The 10,636-nt window shown below is 48.1% G+C and overlaps 1 protein-coding gene across 1 annotated transcript; it reads left to right on the top strand.

The window, feature by feature from the left end:
* Positions 1-139: 139 nt before the first annotated feature.
* PSMD13 (proteasome 26S subunit, non-ATPase 13) lies at positions 140-9,666 on the top strand. Its single transcript, XM_075755695.1, has 13 exons — positions 140-339; positions 864-942; positions 1,855-1,889; positions 1,970-2,025; positions 2,417-2,460; positions 2,706-2,792; positions 3,653-3,824; positions 4,280-4,359; positions 4,444-4,569; positions 5,262-5,324; positions 6,304-6,384; positions 8,006-8,122; positions 8,865-9,666. Exons 1-13 carry the CDS (start codon positions 245-247, stop codon positions 8,958-8,960), a joined length of 1,131 nt encoding a protein of 376 aa, XP_075611810.1. The 5' UTR covers positions 140-244; the 3' UTR covers positions 8,961-9,666.
* The last annotated feature ends 970 nt before the right edge of the window (positions 9,667-10,636 follow it).

Raw genomic sequence — 10,636 nt, 5'->3', positions numbered from 1 at the left:
CCGGTTCGGGGATTTTTGGGGTGTTCGGTCGGGGAGGGCGGGGGAAGGCCGGCAGACGCGCGTTGCCATGGCTACGGCGGGGCGGGGGGGGGGCGATCGCCGCGGAGCCCTACGGTACCCAGCGTGCCCCGCGCGGCGCCGGAAGTGAGTGTGCATTTCCGGCGGCCGCGAGCGCGGGGGCGGCCGGGTGTCGGTGTCGGTGTCGCTGCCTCCTGCCGCCCGCTCCTTCCCCCCGGCCGCCGCCATGAAGGACGTGCCCGGCTTCCTGCAGCAGAGCCAGAGCTCGGGGCCGGGGCAGGCCGCCGTCTGGCACCGCCTGGAGGAGCTCTACAACAAGAAGTGAGTTGGGGGGGGGGGCCGCTGCCGTGGGGGACCCTGTCCCGGGGAGAGGGCCGCTGCCCTCGGCGGGGCCCGCCCGGCTCCCGGCCGGCTCTCTGGGGCCGCTGCTGTGGGGCCGTGCCCCTCCGCGCCCCCGCCCAGGGCCGAGCGAATGCTGTCCTGGCCCGTCCGGCGGAGAGCGGGTTCCGCGGCCCTGTCCCGGGGCGCCCAGCTCCCGCGACGGAGGGCCGGGCCGCAGGGCCCTCCCGGGGTGGGCATGGGCTGCTCCCTCCGGCCCGTTGCAACTCGGTGATCGTTTAACCAGCACGTACGTAGCTGCGGGAAACCGGGGAGCTGATTTCCGCGTTCCTTTCCCTGGGGTTACTTTATTTACTGCTCGGGGCGGGGGGAGCTGTGCCGCCCGTCTTCGTTTCTGGCTTGTCTCCGTCATGCAGACGGGCTCCGAGGGGGACGTACCGGGCCCGGCACGAGTTGGGGAGCTGGTGTAGGGCGTGAACTCACTGAGTGACCTTCTTCTTCTTAAGACTCTGGCACCAGCTGACTCTGCAAGTTTTGGACTTTGTTCAGGACCCTTGCTTTGCCCAAGGAGATGGACTCATCAAGGTGAAGTGCTCGATTGTTCCCAAGTGTTTGATCTTTCCGTAGCAAAGATGAGCGATGCTTATTTTTCACTAGTATGAAAATGCCAATCTCTGACTCGTCTCTGGAGAATTAATGAGCTAGGTGAATTCAGCTTTCTGGGGTTTACGTGTTAGATGTGAGTGTGTGGGATTTGGTTCGTGTAGGAAGACTCTGCTGAAATGAAATGTGTCAGTTTTAGAAGCTTCAAAGTCATTCTTTAATTTAATTCACTTAAGATTTTGAGGGGGGGGGATAGAGGTGCAGGGGGAGCCTTTTTCTTTCCTTTTTGTACTGAGGGGGTTACAACTGCAAGCGTAGGAGGGATTGTCAGGCATTCACAAACACTTCAAGGTATTGAGTAGCTTATTCACCCGCTGTCTGGGAGCTGCTTCCGTTTGTGAAGATAACGGCGTGCCCAGTCCAGAGTCACATATTCTCTATGTGCCACAAGTAATCGTGTACTTTTGCTCTCCTTGGTGTTTTTAGGTTAAAATTCAGTTTCCCAGGAGATAGCTATTTCTATGTTAGAGAGGCGTGGGTTTCTGGAGACAGTCTCTTTTCTGAAGGAGTGCAAAGAGAAGTTTGAAAGCTTTAGGCCTGTGCCTGTCGTACAGTGACGGCTGAAGACAGCCCGTAGCAGGGAGGCAGTGTGCTGTGGTACCTGCTAGCTTGTGACTTTCTTGAATCGCTCCTTGCAGTTGGAAGGAGACTGCAGAGATAGAATTATCTAAAATGAGCGATTTTTGGCTCCTGGATTCTGTACGGTGGAGACATTTCTGTATTGGATGCCCACTACTTTGTTGGAAAAATGAACTGGAATGCAGTGAGAGGCGCGTGTTGTAGCTGAAACGAAATACCCGTTTGCCCTGACTGTCGATATCTTTGTTCCTACAGCTGTATGAGAACTTCATCAGCGAGTTTGAACACAGGTGAGTGTGTTTGCCCAGAAGTGTTTAGGTAACCTACTGTTGACTGTGCCTGTTCTGACAGTGAGTTTTTTTTGTTCTAGGGTGAACCCCTTGTCCCTGGTGGAGATCATTCTTCATGTGGTCAGACAGATGACAGGTAAGTGTCCTTACCTGTTACTTACAGAATTTTTAGCAACTGATGCCTGTGAAATTTGACTAGTTTTAATACTAACAGCTAAATCTTCAACGCTGAGCTCTTGTCTTCCTGGTGTACTGAAAAGGGAAGGCACTAACTCAAAAAGCTTAAATAATTGCTGCTACGTAGAGTCGCAAGTCTACCGCTTTGCTAGAGAAATGGCTGACGAGCAGAAAGCCTGCCTACCATGGTGGCACCTTTTGATGGTTAAGCGGTACACTATAGAAAAAATACACTCTGGTCTTTATGAATCCAGTAAAAGGATATATTTCTAGGTTGAGATTTAGTTCCGTGGGAATTCCTGATATTGCCACTTTTTTTTTTTCTTTGTTTTTTTGTTGTTCCCCTCCAGATCCCAATGTGGCCCTTACTTTTCTGGAAAAGACTCGAGAAAAGGTATTTTTGAAATTGCTCTTTCTGGCAATCCACGTACAGGAATCGTTTTGCACATGAGCATATGTGGTATAGCTGGAGAGGCAGATATGTGTGTGACACCTGTGCTGGAGAATACCTTCTCCTTTCCTCAGTGAACAGCTCTGTGTATTAATGCAGGAGCATGTTAACAAATGAAATGCAACCAACACAGTCTACCTGGCTGCAAGGGTAACGCTCTCTAAACACACGTCTTTGTGTTACGGCAGGTAAAAAGCAGTGACGAAGCTGTCATTTTGTGTAAAACAGCCATTGGGGCGCTCAAGCTGAACATTGGAGACCTGCAGGTCACCAAGGTGAGGTGATGACCCGAGTAATTCAAGCGTTCGGGTATTTGGGGTACTGTGACACGCTTCAGCAATTACTGCAGCATGGATGTGCCTGTGGCTGTGCGTCGGTTTGGAATGAGCAGGTGATAAATTTGCAGCTCCTGGGGTTTCCAGGAAGACCTGTGGTTCTGCTTTACATCCTATAGGCCGTAAAAATGTGCGTATAGTACTTAACGACCAAATGTGTGAAGTTTCAGTAAGCTTCTGATGCGCATAGCCCTGGAGGTGCTGTGGCTTGTTGGTGGCCTGCAGCTGATCGCTGCGGCTGTTGGTGTGCGCAGCTCAGAAGAGAGGGAAAAATACCTTGCTGTGTTCTAGTTTGCAGCTTAGAGGGTCTCACGAATTCAACAGTGTGTATGCCGCTTGTTGGCGAGCTGCTGACGGTGACCGAATTAGTGTATCGGTTCCTGTGCCAAGCACGTTGGTGTTTTCATGTCTTGGCTTTCTTTAGAACTGTCTCTTAAAGCTAAGATGAGTTTTTTTTATGCAGTGCAGCTTTGTGTCTCTTAGAGCAAGTACAAAGTTTGATGGGTATAAGTCTATATAAAGCGTGTGTGTATATATGTATATAAGTATAGCTGCAGGCTTGGTTTTGGGGGGTTTTGAGTTTTTTTAACTACTATGTAAAGGGAGAATACTGTTGCTTTATTTTAATTACAGCGATAGTAGCTTTGGCTGTGGTCTCATCTACTTTACTACTGAGTGGATGTTACTCCTGGACCACTCAAGTGCTGTAACCCGTACAGTGGAGAGCTGGAAGGCTCGGAGCACGCGTGTGCACGAGGTGTACCTTGTCCTGTAACAAACAGGTTTTCACTCTCCTCTAGGAGACCATTGAGGAGGTTGAGGAGATGCTGAACAATCTCCCTGGGGTGACGTCAGTTCACAGCCGCTTCTATGATCTCTCCAGCAAGTACTACCAGACGATTGGGAACCATGCCTCTTACTATAAGGATGCTCTGCGGTTTCTGGGGTGCATTGATGTTAAAGATCTGCCGGGTAACTCCTCTGTTCCCAATCATAGAGAGTCCCAGTTTTCATTCTCTGTTTCTTCACTTCAAGCTAAATAAACGTGCTGGCAGAGAACAGGTTTTCTCAACGTTATTTGGAGTCTGTCGTAGTTTTCTAGCTAGAAAGAGGAGGAACCCACAAGAACGGCCGAGTAGGATTCTGCTCCTAAGCTGTCTTGAGGTGATGAGAGGGAGTGCCCACGCCAGAAAGGATAATTTGTTCTAGTTCCCCAAAATCCTCACTATAGATTCAAAAAGTGGCCTTTTTGTGCTACTGCTATGATTACTGCATGCTTCTGAATTTCAGGCTTGGGAGAGGATGAGGAGGAGGGCTGGGAAGGATTTAACACAGGCACTGAGAGGAGGGTGAGGGAGGGGTTGATGGGCTCAGACTGCTGCTTCATCCAAACTGGTTTTGTTGTTTGGTCTGGTTTTTTTTTTCAGTATCGGAGCAGCAGGAGAGAGCCTTTACCCTGGGACTGGCAGGGCTCTTGGGAGAAGGTGTTTATAACTTTGGGGAGCTGGTAAGTCGATGCTTCACTGCTTCACTTGCTCAGTATCAGGAATTGATTTTGCCCTCTTCACGCTGTCCTGCCTGGTTTCTGCAGCTCATGCACCCTGTTCTGGAGTCCCTGAGAAACACGGATCGGCAGTGGCTGATTGACACGCTTTATGCCTTCAACAGTGGTAACGTAGAGACATTTCAGGCTTTGAAGTCGGCGTGGGGTCAGCAGGTGAGTGAACGAGGTGCTATGTTGATTAAGGCCTGGGCTCGATATTTACAGAGGACACTTAGATTCTGTGGACCTTTACCTTAAGAATTCCTCTCTGGTGCATTGGTATAATTTTAATCATAGCATAGTAATATCTTTCATCTTGATACATACCAGTGGTTTTCTTTTGGCTTCTCTCTGTGTCTGGTTGATTTGAAAGAAGTAAAAAAAAAATCTGTTGTCCAAGGGGAAAGTGAACAAAAGCATCACACAGTCCTGCACGGGGAGATAACATCTAATTTAATTTCCATAATGCCGTTCACTCCCAGTATTAAACTGCTTCCAGGGTAAAACAGTGGTTTGCCCTTGTGTTCTAGGAGGTTTGAGGAAAACAGTTGTGTTGGATGTTAACTACACTGGCTATACCAGAAATTATTGAGATAGCAGTAATTTACAGGTTGACTTGTGCAAGGCTGTGACCTCTGGTAAGAGGTTGCCTGCCTTGTGAAGCGCTGCATTTAACTGTGCAGTTCTTAGATTAGTTTTACAGAACCATTACCAGGTGGTGGGTGGGTTGTAATGGCCTCCTCCCTCGTGAACGAAGGTAGTGGGTCCCCAAGTGGCTTACTCCTGCATGTAGCATGCTGTTCTCCCTGGTGGGGTGGGGAAAAAAGTAATAATGAACTTATTTGTGCCGTTTTATCCTCTTACAGCCAGATCTGGCTGCAAACGAAGCACTTCTGCTGCAAAAGATTCAACTGTTATGTCTAATGGAGGTGAGCAGAGACTTGTGGGGTGTTAAATGTGGGAAATGGAAGGGGACTGCTCCAGCTGCCTTTTGGTGGGGGTAGCACTGTGAAATACTCCCTTCTCTGCTGGGTGCATTCATGCACTCCTCCAAGAATACTCGTGGGTGTAACTAGTTGCCTGCAAATTTTGCCTCTAGGTGGTGCCAAAAGGAAAGGACTGCTAGGAAAAAGCCTTGGGGTATACTCCTTGGCTGTAGTTTCCAGGGAGAGCCCTTTCAGGCAGGATATGGCGCTGGGGAAGAAAAGAGCAAGCTTGGTATCTGGAATGGTAACATACAAACTAAGTATGTTCTAGCGTAACAAAAATTCCTACAGCACAGTTAAAATCTCAGTTTCCTAAGGACTGAAAATCCTTTCCCTGGCAGGTAACCCTAAATGTTAAACAGTTTCTTTCCTGTCACTTGAAGGCTTTGGCTCTGTTACCAAATAATACTGGTGTATAAACCTCCCTGGCCCTGGATCTTTTTCAAAAACATACATTACGCTTCAGATCACTCAATATTTATGTTTATACATACCCACATACCAATATGTGTGTATGTGTTGTGCATATGCATTCCACTTCTAGTGTTAATGCACATATGCATTCTGCTTCTAGTGTTTTACTGTGAATGAGTTCTACCACCTATAGGTACTGTGTTCTCTCAGAGGTTTGATATGAGACGTTTCAGCATGGATTGATCTGCTTTATTTGGAGATTATGTTGTTGCCTAGGAAATCTGCTGCTTGGAGCAGCAAAGTGTGTGTGGACAGGGAGCAGTACTACTCCTTTCCGCTGACGTAAATGCATTTTTCATTGAAGTGTTTTGATTCAATATGAGAAATGCAGTTGCTACTGCAGATGGAGAGCTCAGCAGGGCAGTACAAGGGAAGCTGTGCATGCTGTTGGGGAAAAAAATAGAACTGTGTGGGATTTATTTTTTTTCTTTTGTTTACTTGAATTCAGATGACTTTCACCCGACCGGCCAATCACAGACAGCTCACTTTCGAAGAGATTGCTAAGAGTGCCAAAGTCACTGTGAATGAGGTGAGTTCAGGCTTAGACAAACTTACCCATGTCTAAGTTCTGAAGATCTAAAAGTGTCTGGATAGACCTGCTCCCGTAGGTGAACTCCAAGTAGAAATGTTCGCCCCTGTTCTTGTGCATTTGGAGAATGTTTTTCTTTTTTAAGAAGGAATTAACTGCTTGTTCCTCCTGTTTATTGGTAAACACATGTTTGAAGATTCTTAGTCATATCCTTAAGTTGGAAGAGAGCTCTGAGGTCATCTGTTCCCACCTGCTCTTGAAAGCAGGCCCTTGGATTAGGTTCCGCAGGGCCCTGCCAAGCTGTCTTGAGTATTTCCAGTGAGGGGAAATGTCACTAATGTTTAATTTTTCTCACGGTGAAGAATTTTCTTCTGTTATCCAGATGGAAGCCCTGCTGAAGCCAATCCTGCCTGTGGTCTTGTGTCCTTTCAGTGTCCATCCTTGCGAAAGTAGTACCTCTCACCTTCCATGCTACTGCTGTTTAGGTGCAGGAAGGCTGTGATGAGATGTCCCTGAGCTGCCGCTTAGCTAGGCTGAGCAAATAACATTTCTTCATAGTATCAGCTTCTCAGCCTCCTAACCTTGGTGGCCCTTTGCTAGGGTCTCTCCAGTTTTGCGGTGCCCCCTCCTTAAACTGAAAGGGGGTGATGCAAAACCAGACATGGTGTTGCAGGTACGCTCCAACAAGTGCCGGGTGGAATGACCGCATCCTTCTGTCTGCCGGCTGTGTTCTTGCTGGTGCTGACCAGGACGTGCTTCCCCTTTGCCGCAGGGGCACACCCCTGGCTCTTGCACCGTTTGCTGTCCGCCCCCCCCACCCCAGACTCTGCTCCTTTCTGTCAGAGCCTACTCTGCTGAGCACATCCAGAGTATACCGCAGCCCGTCCGACTCCTGTGTCGCAGTGCAGGACTCCGTGCTTATCTTCACTGTACTTCATGTGACTCGCATTAACTCTGTCTGTCCAGGTCTCTGTTCATGGTAGCTCTTATTTCCAGCGCATCTACCTCTCCCTACCAGCTTGGTGTCATCTGTGGAATTGTCATCCAGCTAGCTTAAACATAACTGAAGATAATTAAATAGTATCGGAGTCGGTATCAATCCCTGAGGAGCGCTACTCATGATCAGCTGCCTGTTTGACTTCAAGCCACTAACCGCTACTGTTTGAGCGTGGTACTTTAGCAGGTTTTCCACTCATCTTCTGTCCGTTCTGTAGCTTACGAGCTTGTCAGGAAGGATGTGGTGGAAGGTCTTGTTGAGCACTTTGCTAAAAGAAAGGTACAGGGCACCTACAGCGCTCTCTTTGACCGCTGAACAATTATTTAATTTTAAAAGGCAATCATGTTGATTGAGCACATCTTACCTGTGGTAAATCCATGTTGACTTTATCCAATTACCTTGTTCTTCCTGAGATTTCAGAGAAAAGAAGTCTGCTGTTAGGGAAAAGAAATCTCTCCTGTGTATTTAGGTGTTGAGTCTCAAGGCAGTATTACAAGGTGTGAGAGGCTGCAGCTGCTCTTGATTTTGTTGTGTGCAGTAAAGGGACTCCCCCAAGCTAGTGCCATTTGAAGGGAAACGGGGAGATTCTCAGTTTTTTTCCTTGAATTATTTTTGTATTTTTAGGTGGAACTGCTGGTGATGAAGGCGCTCTCAGTAGGCTTGGTGAAGGGCAGTATTGATGAAGTCGATAAGAAGGTGCACATGACATGGGTACAGCCACGTGTGTTGGACTTGCAACAGGTAATGACCAGCTTGAATATTAAGGCAGTGCTAACTTGTTTTCTTGTGCGAGGTGACCTGGAAATTAAAGAACTGCGAAGGGTCACTGTCAGAGAATTAGTCTCCTCAGCACTTCTTGGAGGGGCTCAGGGAGCGAGGAGGTAGATCAGCTTTTCCTCGTTCCGTTTCACACTGCTGCCTTTAGCTCTTACAAAATACACTGCATGCCCAAGGTATTGGTGTTTTGCAGGAAGTAGTTAGAAACCCGTCAGGAGATAGAATAGGGGATTAGTGACGCTTCTCTTCCAAAAGCCACACAAACCACCGATGCGATGACTGTGTTTTCCAGAAGGATGCAGACATCTGTGTGGCTGCTTCAGGCCTGAATGCGTGAAGCAACATCTTGGAGTTTCTGGGTTGTAGGTGACACGCTTGTCTTGAAGAGAGAAGTTCAGGGTGATAAAGACGAAGGTGCTGAGCTTCTCGAGTTCATCCTCCTAATGTTTTTAGGAGACCATACAGGATGCCTTTTACCTTTAAAAAAAAAAAAAGTACATGGAATGCTAGCTGCAAACAATTCCTTTTGTGCATTTCAATTTAACTTTAAACGTTGCTGTTTTCATGGTGCAAGATGTTAAGTAGCATCTTTTTAGAGGTATGGAGTTTTGAGAAGTTGTTTGGCATCTCAAGCGCTTGTCCTTAAAGGTGAATATTGTATTTCGAGTAGCTGAGGCCTTAAAGTTATCGTGGGCTTGCCTTGCAGATCAAAGGGATGAAGGACCGCCTGGAGTTCTGGTGCACAGACGTGAGGAGCATGGAGATGTTGGTGGAGCACCAAGCTCACGACATCCTAACCTAGAGGACCTTGCACTACCCCGGGAGAGTAATTTCTGCTGCCGACACGAGCAGCACTCAGACCACTGACTGTACTGAATTATGTTGAAGGGGGGTGGGTGGGCAGAGGGGGGAGCAGCTTTTTGACGCTTGTTCGGAGGAGTAAGTGGCCTTTTGCTGTGTAACCCTTTGGTGCTTGGAGTCAAGATTTCCCTATGCGCTAACATTAGTGGCACTGACTGTGGGAGCTGCCATCCTGCGCTCGTGAAGGGAGGACGAAGGCTCCGCCGTGGTTGATTTATCAGCCTTGTTATCAAACTTGCGGGAGGATGTCATGCTGGTTGTTACAGGAGCGCAGGGTATTTGCCGGTAAAGGGGCAGCAGAAGCTCCTTCCTGAGAACGTGCTAGAGAGGTGCCTGACCGACACATGGGATTACTTGGTGGCATTGGCCTTAGGAGGGTGTGACCTTCCCCCAGCCTCTCTGCCCCTGCAGCAGCCCCAGGCAGCGTTACTGAAACCATCCGTCTCCCTTTGCCGCCTCCTCCACAACCCCTTCTCATCTGCAGTAGAGGGAGTGTTTACTCCATCAAAGGGTTTTTTCCAGGATTACCGTTTAGTGGATGTGGTTTTATATGCTTTTGGGGGTGGTTGTCTTTTACGAACACTTTGTGCTAAAGTGAGGTGCAGCAGTATTGCTGGAATAAACTTCTCTGCCTTCCCTTTTCTGTAGTTCTGTGTTTGTCGTCTTGGTAACTTGCAGTTGAGCCTCTGATCGGTTTACAAATAGGCTTCTTCTGAAGCTTCATGTTACAAAACCCCTTTGTCCAAGAACAATAGAGATTTAAACAGTCTGTTAGTTGCCGTGTGATTAGTATGTAATTTACTTAACATGTAGTACCTTGGTATGTACTCTATGGTCAAGTTCCTTTTTTGGAGGGAAGCTGTAGTCCTGATGCCTTTTCTCGAGTTGAGGAAGCATTACTACCTTAACGAGGCCTGAGACAACAAGTTTTTGTTCTGCTTTTCAGTCTCAACAACTGCTGCTTTAAAAGCTTTCTGTTGATGTAATGGCTTTGCCCTGTGCTGCTGTGATGTCTTTATGGGGATGGGAGATAATTGCGCATGGAGAATCTGAAAGAAATGCAGATCTGAACTGGGGGCCTCCTCCCAGCATCCATTTGGATGCACCGTACTTGGAATTACAAGGCAGTAGTGGCCAGCTGCTGAGGTTTGTGGCAGTACCTTTAGATTGCACAGAGCCATCCTCGCGTACCTGGCTGAATTCCTTGGGATGTAAGTGGAGTTTTTCAGTGCTGCCGCCAACACGTCTGTGGTCAGTTCTGGCTTGGCAGTATCAGTCTGGTTGTTGCTGTGGTTCGAGAGCTCTAGTTATCGGTGTGATCTCCGGTGTCTAACCAACAGTACTACTGCATTTTTTTTATACTTGGTGAGATTTTTCTAGTTTGCGGTCTTGACTGAGGGTTTAATGCCAGCAACGGAAAGGAGGAAGCACGTGGCAGACACCACACTGCTGTGCAGGTGCAAAAGTGTCTCAGGCAAGGGAGGCTTCAGCTTTTTAAGAACAGCAAAAATCAAATTGTCAGACCTTGGTCACCCTCCACTTCCTGCCTCCCTAATCATCTCTGGCCTAAATTTCTTCCTGGTCTGGAGTTGTTCACCTCTGAATGCCTGCCTTTCC

The sequence above is a fragment of the Balearica regulorum genome, chromosome 5 (genome assembly GCF_011004875.1).
Source record: "Balearica regulorum gibbericeps isolate bBalReg1 chromosome 5, bBalReg1.pri, whole genome shotgun sequence".
Classification (NCBI taxonomy): domain Eukaryota; kingdom Metazoa; phylum Chordata; class Aves; order Gruiformes; family Gruidae; genus Balearica; species Balearica regulorum.
Note: the sequence above shows the minus strand (reverse complement) of the source record. Positions and strands in the feature narration are given on the sequence as shown.